At 51.5% G+C, this 19,526-nt stretch overlaps 1 protein-coding gene across 5 annotated transcripts in view; it reads right to left on the reverse strand.

Moving 5' to 3' along the window:
• Nucleotides 1-19,526, reverse strand: part of Adcyap1r1 (ADCYAP receptor type I) — a 47,544-nt gene that overhangs the window by 6,905 nt on the left and 21,113 nt on the right. Inside the window, exons 5-14 of one of the 5 annotated variants that reach the window (XM_070014269.1) lie at nt 18,355-18,375; nt 14,686-14,795; nt 14,061-14,158; nt 13,507-13,639; nt 12,498-12,651; nt 12,099-12,159; nt 11,519-11,588; nt 8,363-8,454; nt 3,266-3,346; nt 269-398 (exon numbers count right to left, since the gene is read on the reverse strand). In XM_070014269.1, coding sequence (XP_069870370.1) covers nt 269-398; nt 3,266-3,346; nt 8,363-8,454; nt 11,519-11,588; nt 12,099-12,159; nt 12,498-12,651; nt 13,507-13,639; nt 14,061-14,158; nt 14,686-14,795; nt 18,355-18,375 — 950 coding nt within the window. Of the gene's footprint in view, nt 1-268; nt 399-3,265; nt 3,350-8,362; nt 8,455-11,518; nt 11,589-12,098; nt 12,160-12,497; nt 12,652-13,506; nt 13,640-14,060; nt 14,159-14,685; nt 14,796-18,354; nt 18,376-19,526 lie in introns of all 5 variants that reach the window. The other 4 variants (XM_070014268.1, XM_070014270.1, XM_070014271.1 and 1 more) reach the window with 4 other exon arrangements.

Below are 19,526 nucleotides of genomic sequence, written 5' to 3' on the forward strand. Positions count from 1 at the left end.
CTCCAAGAAGCCTGCCTCAGGCCTCAGATATGGTGACAGCCTGACATTAGTGTCTCCTTAGACCTCAGGATCCAGACACAGTAACAGCCTGACATTAGTGTCAGACAGGGATGCCCCAGTGCACTCGTAGTCTAGGATTCATTTCAGAACAGAAGCACCAAAGCCCCTAGGCACAGTGCACACAGTTCCCCCAACCAGTTGCAGGCCCAAGCTCAGGCCTCAGGCCCAGTCAGCTCCAAAGATTGTGCCTCCAGGGCATCGTGCCTACCTGAAAGGAACCCAAGCCCAACTCGAACACAAGTCTTTCCCTCTTGCTGACATTCTCTGGAGAGAAGGCGAAGACCGTGTAGTGTATTCCAAACAGAGGGATGAGCAACAGGGTGGACCGGGCCAGCCGTCTGTTAGGAGAAAGCAAGGCATCTGCTCTGGGTGCTGCCAAAGTTGGGGGCCAGAGGTATGGAGGGCAGAGAGCCCAGCATCAGCCCCTGGCTTTCCCTAGTTCCTATTCCCAGATCTGCTCTCCCAGTATAGTGCAAGAAGCTTCAAAGAGCAGTTCACTGACCAGAGAAGTCACTGACCAAAGCAAGGCTTCAGGGCCAGTGTCCTGCAGAGCCACTTAGAAACAGAGGCAGGATCTATAAGGCTCTCTTGGACAGTGTGCACAATACACTGGGAAATGAAGGCAGGGAAAGCATAGGATGAGGCTGGAGTCTCCAGGCCAAACTTCTCACCCTGGAAGGAAGCCCTGTATATGACTGCCCTTGAGAGCCAGAATCAGAGGTTTTCTGAGTCCAATGCTAGCTGGGGACACTGGCTGCCAATGGTAGGCTGTGCTGATGACAGAGAGGGGATATGGGTGGACCTCAGAGACAGACTTGGGAAGGGCTCTGGGCAGAACTGTCTCTGGACACAGCCTAGCTCTACCTGGACAGGCGAAGCTGCTACCCAGGAACCTGGCCAGAAGAAGAGAAGGCATTTGCTCTGAAGTGGGGCAGGCCTCATTCCCCAGGCTACCAAGAGTGGGGTACAACCCTATTCTAAGGGCTCAGAGCATAGAAGCCACAGTGAGAGCATTGGAGAACACACATTCTGGGCCTGCTCTGCAGGGAGCAAGTGCTCCCTGGGCTTTCCAGAGAAGGATGTTATTACCCACACTGGCTCCCCGTGTGCCTTCCAGAGTGGTCCAGCCCTGCACTGCAGACATTGCCTCTCAGCTCTACCCTGCCCTGAACTGCAGACATCGCCCCTCTGCTGTGCCCGGCCCTGCAGACATTGCCCCTTGGTTGTTCCCTGCACTGCAGTTCTGATATCACTCCTCTGCTGTGCTCAGCCTGTCTCCTCTGAACTGCCAGTCTCACCCACTGCTGGCATAGCTTAGCCCTTGGCAATGGACGGTGGGTCACTGGTGTCCATTTGATTAGGGGCAACATTGTGTGTCTCTTCCACCAAGCCTCCCTGTGGGAGACTATTCTATAAATGTGGGGTTCTAGATTTCTAGAAATGTCAAAGTCTTGGAGTCTGTGGGGTTCTAGATTTCTAGAAAAGTCAAAGCCTCGGAGTCTGTGACACACCCTGGTGTTCTCCAGGTGGTGTGGCACTCGGTATCCTGGCTTCTAAGGAGGTGGAAAGAGACAGAAAGGGGAAGGAGGCCTTCAGAAGGAGGCTCAGCCCAGAAGGAGGGCCTGCGTGCTGGCCACCCCTGCCTTATTCTGCTCAAAGCAACAGGTTCTATAGGTCCCTACAGGATCTGAGCAGTCCCTGCTGGGAGCCCACGTGCACCTCCTTGGAGCAGCCTCTGCTTCTGGCCTTTCTCTCCTCTGCCTCCCTGACAAGGCCCTAAAGGCAGGGAGATGCCTGCTTATCTGTGGCCAGCACAGCCAAGCACAGGGCAGACACCAGGAATGCCTGCTCCATGGAGGAGTCGGTGAGCCACATGGACATGAGAATATAGAGTCCTTAAAACTGAACATCTTCTGGGCACCTGGACCGCTGGGCACCAGGGCCAGGCACAGAAGGCAGGAGAGGATCTGTGGACAGAATGAGAGTTGGAAGAGCAGAGGGGAAGGGCTGGAAGTGACGGTGCGTAGGTGCTAGGGCTCTGCAGGTCTGGCCTAAAGGCAACTTTAAAGCAGAGGCTTACAGAGGAGGAGATCAGGAAGGGGTACAGCTCTGAGACCGTCCAAGTCCTCCCTCCCATCCTCTTCTCCTTCAGATCTGGGTCCTTATTCCTGCAATCTGAAGAGGGCCCTTGGCAATGAAGATGCCAGACCTCTCCAGCATCCTCAGGGGCATTAAGCCAGGTTCAGAGGGAGAAGCTGGGGCCTTCCAGGCACAGCTCTGCTCTTCCTCCTAGGAGGTAGGTGATGAGTGTACCCAGGTACCCCACAGTATGGCCCAGAGGCTGCTCCTGAGCCCCCACCAGACCTGCAGTGAACCCACACAGGCAGGGATGGCAGCTGGTGACCCCAGCACCTGGGAACACAGACTGTAAACTTCACACTCGGTTTAATGGGTCCAAAGAAAGTGACACAAGGACCTCCTCCCCTAAGGAGCCAGCACTAGGAAGACAGTCTTAAAATGCCACAAAGAGCTTCTAGTGTGGGGGCTGAGCGATTAAAGCAGGCCTCACCAGGATGTGAATCAGGCAGAAGCCAATACTCTAGTCAGAGATGATCTGGAGCACAGGGCTTAGGACCCCTGGCCTCAAATCCTGGCAGTTGGGTGGCCTTGAGTGAGTCACTTCACCTCCCTTGTAAAATGGAGACAAAGGCCCACCTCATAGGACCCTGGTAGAGTCCTACACAAAGTGTTCTGTGTGCTGCCCCCTGCAGGAAGGAAGGAAGGAGGCCCCTGACTTCTGCAGGGGGTACGAAGGGCTGCTTCTACAGATTCAAGCTCTGAGAGAGAGTTTGTAGCTACAAAAACTGAAGTCCAGGGAAGCAAGGAATCTGAGAAGGCCATGTAAGAGGCTGCAGACACCCTGCCTTTCCTCCCTGTTGGTCCAGGCAGGCCCCAGATGCTCCTGCAATGCCAAGGCCTGTCCCCATCCCCTGCCCACCCCCCCACACACACACAAGACTGCAGAGGACTCACAAAACACACAACATCCACATGCAACAGTGGGGCAGGGTGGGCTCAGAGGCAGAGTGGCCTCCATGCTCCTCCAGCCTGGCAGGACGCAAGCTTGAAGCAGCAGCAGCAGCAGCAGCATGCGTCCCCCTCCCGGCCACAACTCCCGGCCACTGCCATGGCCACGCACACTTACAGAGTAATGGTGGACAGTTCTGACATCTTGCAAGAGTGCTGCTGAGCCCGCTGTGGCTTGCAGTAGCATTTCTGCACGCAGCTGCTGGGTGTGACAAGATTAGCACTTCTGTCAGCTGGGCCATTGGGCAGAAACAAAACCAAGGAGGGATTTGGGGAGACCCAGGGTGGGCAGAGAAGCTGAAGGGATGGAGAGAGGGCCAGGACAGTCATGGTTATCTTGGAAATAGAGTCTCTAAGAATTTCTGTCCAGGCTTACTTTGAACTGTGATCCTCCGGAGCTTAGCCTCTTTGAGTAGCTAGGATAATAGGCATGAGTTTAGGCATCAAGCCAAAAGGTCTTTTTTGTATGCACACAGAGATAGAGGCAATTAAGGATGCTTTGCTCACTGATTAAAAGAATGTGGTTGGGTTTACAGGAATGGCTGGTTAGTCCATCATCTCCATTCCCAGTGACTCTTCAGCCCCAGCTGGATGGATGGTGGATACAAGGGCACATGTCTCTGCTTGCAGCCTGGATGGCATGCCAATACCCAACCTGAACTCTATATCCTGAGATTCCTCCTCTTTCTTTAGCTCCAAAGTGTGCCTGCCCTTCCTGGACCTGAGACATTTCTACAGTAAACGCAGGTGCCTCTGACTTTGTAAAAGATTTCGTAAGACCTGTAAGTGACAAGTTTGCCTGGAAGGGTGAGCAGGGGAGCAAGAGTCAAGGGAGAGTTCTCAGGGAAACTGAATCCAGGGAAAAAAGAAAAGCAGCCCCCACAACACCACCACCACTCCCCAGGCCTCCCTGTGACCCAAAGGGAGACAAGCTGCAAAGCAATCAACCAGCCGGTGGCAGAGTAGCAGAGCCAGGAACCCAGGAGCGTGAGAAAGACCAAGATGCGAGAGTCTCAGGACAATTAGAGAAAGGGAAAGGAGGTCCATCCACAGGAAGAGAGGGGCCTGGGGCTGTGGAGGTCAGCTCTGAGCTGGTTCTGAGGGAAGACAAGAACCTCAGACAAGGGGGTCGGGTGCAGCTGCCTGAAAAGCAGTCTAAATCAGAGGCAGGAGCCCCCTGCTCCCCTTGAAGTCTCTCTCTGCAAATCACAGAGCCCTGGCTTCCAGGCCCAGCTCTGGGACAACTGTGCTGTGTGCCTAGGGAAGGTCCAAGCCATGCTGAGCCTAGCCACTCCCATCTATCCCCAGGGATCCAGCACAAGGTTTCTATAGTGACCAAATGCCATGAATACTTCTGTGGCCAGGCACACTCTCTCGAAAGCACCCAGCAAGACTGAGGCTTATGGAGGCCCTTGGCATGCACACACCACCACCTTCAACTCTGATCCTGAGATCTGCAAACGGCTGAACCTCTGGTGGTCCACAAAGTACAAATCCCACTGAGAGCTCCAGGGGCTAGGATGTTGTACACCCCAGAGCCCCGCCCCATCCCCAGGAAGTACTCCCTGGAGCTTTAGCACTCTACCTGCTGCATGAGGCTCCATAGATCCCGTGAGCTTCCCTGTCCACCCTCAAGTCTGCCTCAGGGAGCTCTGGACCAGTAGCTCTGTGTTCTCTTACCGTGGGGAGCCAGGCCACTGACTTGCTATGTGATCTTAGGGGATGTCATTGCCCCGAGCTGGGCCTCAGTTTCTCCATCTTCAAAATGAGGGTGATGACACTTACCACCTCCCCTGACAGGACCTGCAGGGATGGCCTGTGGCAGGTGCAGTGGAAGATAGAAGATGGACAGCTGGACTGTGGGCAGAGGCCCTGGCTCCATTCCCCTGAAGCTTAATTTTCCAGGCTTAAGAGGTGGCTGCCAGTGGCTGCACAAGTCCATCACCTAAAAACCTCCATCCTCCCATTTCATAATCGGAGGGCTTCCTGGCAGTGCATAGGGAAACCTTGGTCCTCAAGCAGTGGCTGCCCCGCCCTGCCCTGCCTGTACCAGAAGTCAGCCCTGCTGCCCCAGGCTGAAATCTCCCTGCTAACTTCTGCCCACATTCAAGTCTCCCTGAGCCCTGATACAGCCCCTGAACCCATGGCTGGCCAATCATTCTACCAAGAGTGTCAGGCAGGTGCGATGAGGGCAAGCTGGGCACCGCTGGCCCCTGCAGGGCCCAACACCCCAGTGGGTGCTTCTGAGTCATGGTGGTCTATGGAAGGAAGACAAGCCCTTATTATCTGAGCAGCTGGAACCAACCTACAGGAAAGGGGGTGAATGCTGGTCTGAGGGCACAGGCAGGGGGTCCTCTCGGGCTTTCTTGGGGACTCCCAGGCTTAAGTTTGTTCTGGAAACAGAGGAAAAAACCAGAGAACTGTTGTGGGACAACCTGGGAGCCCATGCACAGCCCTGGGGTCCCCCTTTCCCACCACATCTGCCATCTCCAGCCTCCCACCCCCAGGCTCTGCCCTCCTCCCCATGCAGATGCAGCCCCTCCCTCCTCAGGCCAACTCCCCTGCACTGGCACTTCAACACTTTCACATAGGGCTGCAGGCCACTAGGGTCTCTTCTTCCAGGAGGCCTATGTCATGTGCTAGGTCAGTCCCAGCTTTCAGCATGGAGAACTTGAGGCCAGAGAGGGAGCTGTGAGCAAGTCTGGGCACATGGCTACCCACACCACAGCTATAGCTCCCTCCCTCCTGCAGGCTGGGGGGGGGGGGGGGTTCTATCTCACAACACCTAACTCACCAATCCAGACTCACTGGTTGGTGGGTATGGATAGGCACCAACAGTGGAGAGTGCTTCCAGGTGTTCCTGGTTCCTACCTAATGTTCCCTGTCCCTATCAGGTATTCTCAGTGTCAATCAAGTATTCTTGGTTCCCATCAACGGTTCTGGATCCTTATCAAGTGTTCTTGGTCCCTATCAAGTGTTCTGGGTCCCTATCAAGGGTTCTCAGTTGTATCAAATGTTCTCAGTCCCTATCCAGTGTTCTTGGTTCCTATCAAATGTTCTCAGTTCCTGTCAAGTATTCTGGGCCTCTATCAAGTGTTGTTGGCTTCTATGAAGTGTTGTAGGTCCCTATCAAGGGTTCTTGGTTGCTAGCATTACTGGATTACTTGCCAACAGGGTCTCCCAATCCCTGGAAACACCCAGGCATGTGGCTAAATTCAACAAATCAAGCTGGTCTCTTTAACCTCAGCCTCTACCTTGCTTACATACTTATACATCTGAATTTTTCATCTCTGGAACTTGAGACCAGCAGACATTTGGCTTTCTGTATATAACAGACTTGCTGAGCTTATAAAATATTTCTATACTACCCAGAACAGGATGTCCAAGCTGACTAAATGTAACCAGCTTTGTTTTGATCAAGGCTGAATCCCTATATGTGTGTCCTTGGAAATGCTTGGGGGGTAGAAAGGGAGGTAGAAGACCCCAGCCAGGGAAGAAGTCCTGGGGTCTTCAAGACAAAACAAACCCGCCCTAGAAGGAGAGGAGACTGAAGCCAGAAGAGTTCCAGAGAGTTCCAGGGTTCCAGTCTGTCTGAGCTGCCCCCAGGACCAAATACCAGAGAAGATTGTCAGTGAAGAACCAGACCAAAATCAACAGGAGAAACTGAATCTGGACACAAAGATATAGGTTCATAGTTCACTGGGCAGTGAACTGAGGGAGAGCTGGGCCCTCTTTTGTGATTCTCTGAGATGTGGAAAGAGACTCCATCTCTGTAGGGCAGGGCAGGTAGTGGCAGAGGGCTGTCCCAACCAACACATCCTGATTTTCATTAATGTAACAATTTTCTACCATGGAATAGACACATAGAAAATAAGGATAGTAAAAACTTACAAAAGCATAGGAAAATGGACAGTATATTGAGAAAAAGAAATCCATCATTTCCGATGTATGACTGTAAAGGCAGAGAAAATGTGGTAAACTGCCCAGATGCTAGGCTAACTGTCCCCATTCACTACTCACCTCCAGCCCCCTTGGGATTGGAGAGGTATCCAGGCTGGCCAGGCTGGCCAGGCAGGCCAAGAGCGAGCTCCACTTCCCCCAGGGTTCCCTAAGGAGCCCAAGGAAGGACCGGGGTCTTCATCACTAAGCAATCCAACCCTCTTCCCACCTATCCCCAGAGAGTGGCTAGGGGACTAGGGAGGGCTCTTCCAGGGACTCACTGCCACCCAACTCATTCTTCCTGGACAGACATCAAGATGTTGGGGTGTCTGATGAAGACAGAACCAGGCACTAAGTATTCTGTGAGAATCCCACAGCTCCTGTCAAGCTGCAAGAGCCACCTGTGGTATGTCTCCAGCCAGCCACATGGAGCCACCAGCCTTCCCCCTCAGCATCCTGGCTGGGGATGCTCTAGTTCTGGAGAACAGCAAAGTGAAGAGCAAGCTCCAGTTCTGAAGACCAGCAAGATGAGGGGAGGCTCCAATTTTGAAGGACAGCAACGTGAGGGGAAGTACTCTGTCTGATTTCAAGAGGGAAGGGAGAGGCACATCCTGTGGGAACAAGCTTCTAGAGTCAACTCCAAACATACTATTTGTGAATCTAATGGCTGTTGAAGTGGAGAACGCCTCATGGTAAGAGATGTCCTTAAACCCAATATCCACAAATGAAGCAGACATCCCTCAGTCTGAGGAGGAGGGAGCTAAGGAAGTGAGAGGTGAAGCTGGCCTAAAGGAAAAGTGAAGGAGAGAATGAATCCTCTTCCAGCCTACCCCAGTGAGGACACCACCCAACTGACAGGTCAATGGCCCTCATGGGCATCTACACAATGGGCGGGGTGGGGGCCCCATCAGGCATCTGTGTACCCAATGGTGCTCACAAGCTTCCCACAGAACCAGTATCCCCAAAGGAAACACATCTCCAAACAACCAAGTCCCTAGTTACCCTAGGGACTGTGATGTTTTCCACTTTAATTTTTCAAGAGTCACACAAGCTCTGTCATCTCTTTCTCTTTGCCATTCCCCATCCATGTAATGGATGAGAAGCTTCTGGATTGGCTGGAATTTGGGAGGGTCTGGGAAGGACAACTCTTATTTCAGAGGCATTTTAATCAGGAAGCTAGCGCATCCAATCAGCAAGGCCCACACCTCATCCTGCCTGGGAGCCTCATGTGGGACCCTCAAGGCAGTCAGAAATGGCTTCACACGGTGGTACTTACAAGTAGATGCTGGATTCGTTTCCACCCATGTCTGGAGACTGAAGTTTCTGCACAAGGATGACGATGATGCCAATGAAGAGCACAAAATTAACCTGTAGAGCAAAGAGCAGTAGGTGGAAATGACTGTGGGCAAGGCTCCCCCTGGCAATTTATTCCCCGGGACACTCAAGATCCTACCCAGATTTATAATTCAAGATGGCAGCATCTTGATGGCAGCCTCATATACCCCATCTCAGGCTCCTCCAGAGCCATGGAAGTAAAGGACCAAAGGTCCCCAGGAATACAAAGACTGTCATGCATAATCCAGACAAGTGAGCAGTTTCTGGAAAGAGAAAGAAAGTAGCAGCATCTTGATGGCAGCCTCATATACCCCATCTCAGGCTCCTCCAGAGCCATGGAAGTAAAGGACCAAAGGTCCCCAGGAATACAAAGACTGTCATGCATAATCCAGACAAGTGAGCAGTTTCTGGAAAGAGAAAGAAAGTAGGACTGGGGTGATAGAAAAACCAAAACTTGAAAGAGAAGAAGAGGCAACCTCAGAGGTAACAGCCTCTTCTGGAAAACCTTCTCCAAGTTCATCTGAGCATAGTCATGTACACCTATAATCCTAGCACTTGGAGCTTGAGGTGCACATGTATTTGAGGAGAAGCATGTGTCTGAGGCAAGCCTGAGCTACACAACCATACTTTGTCTAATAAAAACAGAAAGAAACTCCAAGATCAGAGTCACGACGTGGGGGGAGGCAGTGGGGACAGGCAGAGGCTTTGCTAATTGCACGCTGCAGCACTTGCCTGCTCCAGAGATCTGACACAAAGGCTTTCTCAACAAAGTGGGAAGCTGTGTGTAGAGAAGGAGAGGCAGAGGCTGGGAGCAAATAAATAGAAACCAAACAAGGAACAACACAAGACTGCACGGGGATGGCTTTGGGGTGCAGCCAAAGCCATCCTTAGAAAAAAAGACTGAGAACCTAAAGCCAATCTAACTAAAAAATAATAGCTGCTGAAAAATAACAAAGCCAGGAAAAGCTCACCACAAATTCAACATATACAAAAAGGAAATGAGCACAGGTAAAAAGTCCTAAGAAAGAAATTGGACAAAATAAGAGCCTTGATCCATGAAAATATTTAATGTTTGCTTCATTCCTTTGTTTCTTTAGACGTTCAGAAAGGTGACACATACATCCTCCTCGGTCCCTCTTGTTCTCTGCTACATGTCTGCAATTAGTTCAGCAAGTGCTTCTCAATCCAAAAGGAGAAAATACGATTCAACAAATTTAGGGGTGAGAAAGAGGACAAGAGATATGTTTTACATCGTAAGAGAATGTGGAGCTGACCAAAAATCTCAGTTGAAGCAACAGCCTTGGAAATTTTAAAAGTACTCAAAGATATATGCATTAAAAGGCATCAGGCCAGAATAATTTTATGAACTTCAAAAGAAGAGATGCAATTTACATGCTGCTTAATTGTTTCAGAGCAAATCAAAAGACAATCTCTATTTACCTAAAAGGGTAACAAAATCCAGCTAACAAACAAAAAACCCAGACAAGAAAAGCCAGGCATAGCACTGCATGCCTATAATAAGCCCAGCATGAGAAGGATCCAGGTTACACACTGTCTAAACACACACACACACACACACACACACACACACACACACACACACACACACACACACACACAGCATTTAGGAAGATCAATGCAAAAACTTTAAGCAACAAGGAATGCACACCAAAAAAACTACAAATATTTGTCATAATATGAGTTGAAACAGTAAGTTTCCATTGTCCCCTAGAAGGTAGCAAATAGTTTGGTACAGAAACATCAGCAAAGACAGAACTATTAGAAGTTAATGTCCTGTACTTGGGCCACAGAGGGCAATTTTCTATCTTCAAAAATGTTAAACACATGCATCTTTGTCCCTGAAATCCCACTTGCAAAAGTTTCTTCTAAAGATATAGACACACGTGCTCAAGGCTAGGCACAAATGCATTCCATGTGGCACTGTTCACAGTGAAATAACTGAAATATTGTAAATGTTGGTCGCTAAAGAGTATGACCACGTCAGTGAGTGTATCCACGACACAACTGATAAAAGTCAGTATTTCTGCTTGACTTTAAAAAACAAAACAAAACAAAAAACATAGGCACCAGTGTTTCATGCCTGTAATCCTGACTATTCAGAAGACTGAGATCTGAGGACCCAGGGTTGAAGCAGCCCAGGCAGGAAAATTCTATGAGACTTATCTCTAACTAACCAGCAAAAGGCCAGAAGTAGAGCTGTGGCTCAAGAGGTAGAGTGCTAGCCTTTAACACAGAAGCTCAGGGACTGCACCCACACTCTGAGTTCAAGCCCATGATTGGGCTGAAAAAATACTAAAACCAGCCAGGAAGAGAGACTTTCCCAATTCAGTGCAGAGTAACTGCCAAACACCAAAGTCAAAACAGGAACAAAGGGACAAATGTTGGAAAGGAAGGGCAAAAACTGTTTTTATTTAAGGATTATATAATTTTCTGCAGAGAAATCCCATGTGAAGCACATTAAAGGGGGTAAGAACTAGTAAGAAATTTCAGGAACATACTGAAGCAAAGAACAAAAAACAAAAGCCAATAATTTACCTAAACATTTGCAGTAACCCATCCGAAAATACAATGAAAGAATGTCCTTAGACCCAATACAAGCCCAAACTGGGGGACTTCCTAGATGTAAACCTAACAAGAACAAGGAAGTAAGCGTAAAAACGTCCCAAAGGCATTCAGTGAGGAAGTGTGTACCTCTATTAATTCCAGCATCACAGGAAGTGGGGATGGGAAGACTACAGCTCAAAGCCAGCCCGCGCTAAAGTTAGCCAGGCTCTAGTTCAGAATGCAAGCTGAGTGTGATGGCTTATGCCTATAACCCCAGCTAGGTAGTGGGTAAAGGATCATGATCCAAGGCTGGTTCTGAATGTAAAGTCTGAGATTTGATCTGAAAAATCATACAGGTAGTACCTATGCCGCCATAGGGGAGGAGCTGAGCCATCTGTCTATCCATGTTGCAGGATACGATGCCACATGAGGAGAAGAAAGTCAGTCTGTGCTGACCATTCCAGCTCCCTCCTTCCATGCCCTTCTGCCCAGGTCCATTTCTACCCCTCTTCTTTGACCCACGGACACTCACCATGATAGAGCCAACCACAGGGCCTTTGATCACCCACCACAGAGCTGTGCTATCATTCATATCCCAGCAGCTGAAAGATGGGCAGAGAGAAGAGAGTCGTGTTCAGGGGTCAGCCCAGGCATCTTCAGAACACTGCCCAGCTAGTCTGTTCTGTCTTCCATCCAGCTCCTGAGGAGGGACTGGCTTTCCTAGGAGAGCTCTGTGTGCTGCAGAGGCCAGGTCCTGGCTGTACAGCCTTTCATCTGGTCACCCTTTCCCTCCACTCCTCTGTGAAGTCGTGGGGTCCTTGGTCTCCCCTGTGGACCAGAGGCCCTTGAAATACGGCCCCACCCTCAACCTTACTCCCCATTGCCCAGGAGAAAAACAAATTCTCTGAACAGCCACGTCAGAGAAATCTCAGAAATCCTGTTCATCTTGCTGGCTTCCCTGCTGAGATGCCTGAGACCCACATGAGGCCAGGTCTCAGCTGGTATCAGGACGGAGCTTCCATGGGGATCTGAGTCTAGAGAGGTGGCCAGGCAGTTCCTGTGAGGCAGTTCCAGGCAGTCCTCCTGGGGGGAGGCCCCAGGGTTACACTCACCCCGTGTCATCAAAGTAGAACCTCAGAGTGGCCCACACCGTCACACACACAGTAGGAGTTCCTGAGAAAACAAGCAAAGGGCATCATGGTAACAGAGGCCTGGGTCCCCTAGCACTGAGAGTTCCTGGGCCCTCACTATCCCTCACACCCAGGCTTTCTGCAAGGTGTGCACTTCTCAGCTGGGGACAGGACTTGTACTGCCTCGTTGCTCAGCAGTGTTTCTAGGGTAGAACTTCTCCCCATGGTGACCCCCATGGGCATTGAAACAAAGGAGTGCAGCTAAGACAGGTGGCCATCAAATCAGGCAGAGCTCCGTTCTCAGCGGGCACCCCCGGGAGCCAGGACCAAGGCCTCAGATGGGCCTCAAGCCAGAGCCCATGCTGGGCAGTGGTAACTTACCCCAGCCAATGATTATGTACCAGTAGAAGTATCTCCTCTCTGGGAAAAAGGTTTCCACCAGCAGCGTGAAGAGGTACAGTCCCTCGATGAACAGCCAGAAGTAGTTGGACACCACGCAGTAGTGAAAGAAAACCATGACAGCCTTGCAGGCCACCTGCAGGGCAACAGATCAGGAGGGGTGAGTTCTTGCCTGTCTCCAGGCAAACCCAGGCAATCTGGCCCTGCAGGACAGAGACAAGGCCTGGGGCCCCTCACTTCCCACCTGCTCATGCACCAACACCATGAACACCTGAGGATTCAATGCTCCTGGATGGCAGACCTGATTCTGCAGCATCCTATGAATTGAAGTTTCTCAGAGAGGCAAAACAGACAAGCACTAAAAAGCAGACACAGGGCACCAGGCCTCTCTGCCCCATCAGGGCAGCCTGAGATCCTTACAGAAGGCTACTTGTGAAATGAAGAGCTGGATCCTTCACAGGTAGAGGGGAAAATACCCTGGTCCCCAGAAATCTCTTCTCAGAGGGACTTCAAGCATACCCTCCCAGCCAGACCCTGGACTCCACACTGCTCTGTGGAAAAGACCACAGCCAGTGGCCAGTGAATGACAGCGAGGTCTGTGGAAAGACCACAGATAATGATCAGGTGAATGATAGGGGTCACACAGCTGGCTAACAACTAAGACCCCTCTAAGCCTCAGTTTCCTCCTTGGTGAAGTGAACCTTAAATCCCTGCCTGACCTTCCTGGAATGTGCTCCCAGTACAAGACCCAGTATGAGAGAAGGAATGTGTCTGGGCTGACTACTAATGACTGCCTGGTGACTTTTCTCAGGCTTCCTCAATTATTGGAACAGCAAATACAGGGAGACTGGGGCTGCTGGGGGAGGGAGGTAAGGGAGTAAATGGTCTGTCTGCAGGAGTCCCTGGGAATAGAGGTCCTGTCTATAGGGGTCCCGGAGGGTGTAGGATCCGGGAGTGTAGGCAGCATCCCTGAGGTCCCAGGCTCACTCACAGTGGAGATGAAGCAGTGATTGCTGTCCTGCTCAGCATACAGGATCCAGTCCTTGATGAAGACAGAGATGGCCCTCAGCATGAAGGACACAAACAGGTTCATGTGGATGAAGTTCCGGGTGCAATGCAGCTTCCTAGGTGATGGCCAGGGAGGAAGGAGACTTGACCCCAAGCCTCTGCAGTGCCACTGCCACCCCTCAGCCTCAAGCCCATAGCTTCCACACCAGAAGTTCCACACTCGGAACTGCTTGGAGTCCACTCATGGCTCATCTCAGTAAGGTGCCCACCTTGCTCAACAAACCCCTTTCTTGTCTTTCCACCCTCATTGGCTTCCAGCTCCCTTCTGCAGCTTCTGTCTATGTAGAACAGGAAGATCAAAGCAAGCAAAGCAGGTGTCCTGCCCAGCCTCCACCTGGCTGTGTGACCCTGGATAGGTCAGTTACCCTCACAGGAGTCAGATTTCCACCTGCCATGCTAGAGGTCAGGGGAGATTCCAAGGGCTGACACAGGGGCTGGGTTCTAAGCACACTTGCTGGAACATTTTGGGGATCTCACCGGAAACGGCACAGGATGACCATGGCAGTGGTAAGGGTTACAAGGGAGGTGCTGTAGCCGACCGTGTAGAGGGCCTTCACCGAAAGGTAGTAATAGTCCTGGGGAACACAAGATAAGGTTCTGTGCAGGGCCTGCTGTAGGCCACCAGCCACCACATGGGGACAGACATGGGCCCCCAGAACCTGTACCCAGCCTCCAAGCCAGGCTTGCCCATCTCCAGGCCCAGGTCCCCCTCCCTCAGCCCTGCCTCCCAAAGCCCCTTCTACTGGCAGCTGGTAGAGCTGCTTAGTCTCCTCTGCATAGGGCCTGTGTTCTGGCATTCTGTGCATGCTCAGTACATACTGAGCATGTTGAAGGAAAGTGTGCTGATTAGTGAGAATAGAGAGTAGCTGAGCCTGGGGAAGGGTTCAGGAAGCCCCATACCCCAGAATTAATCCCTCAATTTCTGGGAAATCCAATGACAGCAGCCAAGGTGTGGGGAACCCATAGTTGGTGGCACCTCAGGACTTCTCACCCCAGTGGGGTAGATAAACATCCTACTCTTTCTGGCTTGGTATACAGCAGGAACTCCAGACCACTGTCTATATACAGCAGGAACTTCTGGAGGACAGGTGTTGACATTTACCTGGTCCCCAGTCTCAGGCTCATAGTCATCAAACCCACAAGCATCAAAGTAATGTGGGAAGGGCTCAGACCAGCCATCCTCTGTGCAGTTCCGGCTCACCACTCCTGCATCTGTGTCAACAGGAAAACTCCAGTAAGGCACTAGGTTTGAAAGACTAAAGAGAACCCTGAAATTCATTTTCAAAACACCGTCATAAGTAGCCTAGGGCCCTGCTTGGAGGCTCAGGGGTCAGTGATTCTGAACCTGGAGCTCAACCTTCACTAAGGTTCTAGAGGTAGAGGAGCAAAGGGCAGGTATAGCCCTTAACCAGGGCAAAGTTCTGAGCCTGTGCTTCTAACATGCCTGCATCCCTTCTAGAAAATTCCCAAATGATCACCAAGAAAGAGAGAGAGGCCTCCCAAGCCCTAGCTCAGCACATCATGCAGTGTGCAGACCAACCTCTGTGCTAACCATGACTGCAGACTGCTGACCCTCACCCCCCAGCCTAGGGACTTTCACCAGGGCTCTGGGATCCAGGGTGAGCCCACAAACCATGAAGGTTACAGCAAGGCTGGGTCCCTGGCAGCCCTTGAGCCCAGCCACTGCAGACAAGATTTCCCATCAGAAAACTTGTGGGTCATGTGGCTGGCCTGTTGGACTGACAGGCACAGACCCCCACTCACCCACCCAGTGCAACATTATTGACATGCATGTTCAGGTTTTCTTTTTTTTTTTTGTCGGTCGTGGGGCTTGAACTCTGGGCCTGGGCGCTGTCCCTCAGCTCTTCAGCTCAAGGCGAGCGCTCTACCACTTGAGCTATAGCGCCACTTCCGGTTTTCTGGTGGTTTATTGGAGATAGGAGTCTCACGGTCTCTCCTGCCCGGGCTGGCTTTGAACCGCGATCCTCAGATCTCAGCCTCCTGAGTAGCTAGGATTACAGGCGTGAGCCACCAGCGCCCGGCTGTTCAGGTTTTCTTAAGTTTTGCCTTTCAGAGTTTGGTGGTCTTTTTCCTGTCACTAATATGCCTTAATTTTCTTTTGACTTCCAGCCCATTTTGTGGATACGAGAGGAAGGTAACTATGGGCCACTAAAAGGCAGGCACTGCTGCCCCATAGTTCAGGCTGGTTCTTGCTGTTCGAGGGGCAGTTTTAGCCTCTAAAGACTGCTATGTCATTCTCCCTCAAAGGGCCTTTAAAAGGGAGAGTCTCTCATATCCAAAGGAGAGGGTGGACAGGCCCTGATAGACATCTAGCTTCCAGGCACTTCCCACCTCTCCACTCAGGGGAGGCTCATCTTCTCACAAGAAATTGAGTTGAACAGGAGATGCATGCCAAAAGCGGGAGGGGGAGCTTGCACACATGCTACTGAAGAGACCTGTCCCCTCAGTGACAGAGGATGCTCCTGGGGAGCTCATGGAAGAGACAAAACACAAGGCAGGCAGGGGGTGGGGGGACATAGGATAGGAGGGGAGGGGAAGACTCTCTGCCTTTCCAATCTGCCTCCTCTCTTTGCTGAGACAGAAGATTGAAGGCCAGATGTCCTCATCCAAGAGAGTGGGAAACAGACTTCCTGGGGCAAGCAGGAAGAGGAGAGACCCTGCCAGGCAAGAGAGTTCTGCAGGAGTGGAGAACCTGGTTCCCATTGCTTCTACCAGGGCACATACTGGGGAGGCAGTGAGCAGGCCCAGGAATAACGAGGGAGCTCGCTGCTGCCCTCCCACAGCTTCATGCCAGGTTGGCCCTCCTTCCAGGGAATCTGCCCCAGGGGCTGCCACTGGCAACCTCTGTCCCAGTCCTCCGGAAGTCCTAGGAGCCTGCACCTCAGCTGAGTTCCCCCCTCCCCCTCTCCCCGCCCCTCCTACCCCTCATTTCCTCTCTGCCCTACCCACCAAGCCAGCTGGAAGAGAAAAGAAATGCTGCTTTGAAAACATTTTTTTAAGTGTCCTATAGAGAAAAGCCATTTCCTTTCTTTTATTTTCTCCTTTCTTTTTTTTCTTTTTATAACCCAGTGTAGGCTCAGGAAAGTATAAATGTTTTGTTCCCAGACCTGCTCTATAGAATGTTGCTCTGACAGAAATCGTCAGGCTGTCAAAACCCTCAAGTGAAGCCCTGGCTTCAGGAGACAGTTTTGTCCTGGCAACTCTGAGGAGCACAGAATTTCAGGGTAGTGGTCCCCAAAGTGGGCATCCTCCCCAGAGCGGGCCCCCCCACCCACTCTGGGAGCCTGGCTAGCTGGGCACACTCAGACCCTACCCAGACTCACTGAATCAGAGCCCACGGTGAGGCCCAGCCTCTGTGTGCTAGCAAGCCTATGGGGCTCTGTGGCACAGGCAACAGGTGTGTTCTACCTCTGGGGGTTCAGATTCATCAGGGACCACAGAACTCAGGGACCCCTTACTAGGGGTCTGCAAGGGATTTCCTAAGACCTCAGCTTTTCTGACGTCGTTCTACCTGTGCATTCAGGTATGTTTTCCATGGACATAACCTGTAGCTCTATCAGGGAGCACACAGCTGCAGAAGGCAGAGCCCAGCCTACAAGGGAAGCCTGGAAGCCTCCAGCCACCCAGACCATCTCCCACATTTGAGAGGACTAAGGGGTCAGAGCAAGCAAAACCCAACACCTGCAAAAACACTGACTGGACATGTATCATAATGCTTGGTTAATGGGCTTGTTGCCTTGCTCTTTGTTTACCTGCCAGGGCTAAGCCTTCTCTTGGTATGGAGGGGCTGGACTTGGGTCAAAGGAAGCCTCCCACAAATAGCCACTCTCCCTCTGACATTTGGGCCTCCCAGCACCATCTCACTAGGGCTGAGGGTGTGTGGTGCTCAGGATGGCCTGCAACTCCATCCCACACTGGTGAGAGCTGCCATGGCCACTACCAGGAGGATGGAAGAGATCACAGGTGAGGAGGAAAGCGGGAATAGAAAACAACAAAGAACAACATGGGTCCAAGGCCTGGGATTTCTTTGGCACTCAACACTCTACCTCAGCTCTAAGCCTGTTCCTCATCAAAGGGAACCCAGGATACCAAAGTCTATCCCCAATTCCCTCCTCTCTCTCTCTCTCTCTCTCTCTCTCTCTCTCTCTCTCTCTCTCTCTCTCTCTCTCTCTCTCTCTCTCTCTCTCTCTCTCTCTCTCTCTAACCTCCATTCCCATTTATTCCCTATCCATGTCTCTCTGGATACCCCCTTCCTATCCAAGACCAATCTCCATTCCCATTCACACCAAGTCCATGCTTCTCTGGCAACAAACCCACATTTCCTCTCAACTCAAAATCTTGTTTCCACCACCTCCAGATAGCATGCCCTGGCCTTTTCATCGTTCAGCTGTGCACCATGCCACCAGGTCCCTCTGTTCTCTTGCTCGCTGAATACACAGTCTAGCTTCTCAGCCATTGATGTCTATGCCCACCTACATGTGTGCATGCACATGCACTTTGCAGACAAGCAGACACATGTTCTAACCCTGTACCAGTGATTTTCGACCTCTGAATAAGTCAAGGGCTGTGTCCCTCTTCCTAAGCCCCGCTGCCAGGAGGATTAAGTTGGTTTGAAGAAAGGGAGGAGGGACAGATAGGACCCCTGAGGACCCTGGCCAGCTACTCCACCCGCCCCTGGGGCCTCCTGAGGCTGAGCTCCTGCTGGATGGACAAATGGACAGTGATCTGTCCTCACCAAGGTTCCTCTTACCGAAGGCTTCCGTCTCCCAGACTGCAGCAGAGAAAAAGAGACAGAATGTAGAGGTGAGCAGAGGTTGGAGTTGGGGTCTGTTCTTAGTGACCACTTCTTCCCTCTCCCCATCCCGCAACTCTGAGGAGAGCCCTGCTGGGCCCATCAGGCAGAGGAGACCTCTACCTCCACTTCCAGAGCACAGAGCTGTGTTCTAGGAGGAGGGGGAAGAGGGGAGAAAAGGGAGAAGGGAGAGGAAGGAGAAGGGTGAAAGGGATAGAATGGGGAGGAGGGAAAAGGAGAAGAGGGGTAGGGGGAGGAAAGTCTCCACTTCTCCAGCATCTCCAAAACCCCACAGAGCCAACACTGCTGCCTGACTTCCTGGGAATTGAGAAAGCAAATGGGAAGTTGCACTCCCTCCCTCCCTTCCAGGAGGAGGGCAACTCTCTCCAGTCAGCCTGTGAACAGAGGTGCTAAAGACTCTGCCTTAATGAGCCATTAGGAACAGGTGTAAATAACATTTCTGGCACTGGCGGAAGGAGGGGCAGAGGAAGGGCCTGTAAAGGAAATCTTACTTTACTGTGAATTCATTTTGTCTTTTGTGGTGGCTGTGGTTGAAAAGAAGCAATCTTGGCAGGGAATCTGACCAAGAGTAGATGCTCAACAAATCTTAAATAAATGGCTGAATGAAAGCAACTCACACAGAAGTGATTAAGTTAGTGTGTAAAAGACTGCTTTAGGAAAGAGCTGAATGACAGGCAGCTACTGGGCCACAGTACCTCCATTCATGGGGCCTCTCTCCAGCACTTCCCTGCCAATCTCTTCCAAAATTGCTCAGTCCCCATGCCCTGGGGCTGGGAGAGCTAGGAAGTCACCCACCTTCTGGGCTGGTAGGAGGTCTGAGAAGTAGCAGTAGTGGGTAGCAAAGCAAGATAAGGTACACAGGAGAGGAAAACACTTTCTCTGGTCTTGAGATAGAAGAACAGAGACAGAAGCCTGTGACCCAACACCTGCCACTGTCTTTCCCCATGCTTCTTTCAGGTCCCTTTCCCTAGAGGCTGGAGTCTGAGGTGTCGATGTGAATTTGCTCCCAGTGCTTCTTAGACTCTGACAGGATGACCCGCTTGTGGGTCTGGAACCATCAGTGATCCCTGCCTTTGGGCAGAGCATCCTGCATCCACCATGGAGCTCAG

This window comes from Dipodomys merriami, unplaced genomic scaffold (genome assembly GCF_024711535.1).
Source record: "Dipodomys merriami isolate MVZ:Mamm:240054 unplaced genomic scaffold, mDipMer1.0.p SCAF_94, whole genome shotgun sequence".
NCBI classification, from domain to species: Eukaryota; Metazoa; Chordata; class Mammalia; order Rodentia; family Heteromyidae; genus Dipodomys; species Dipodomys merriami.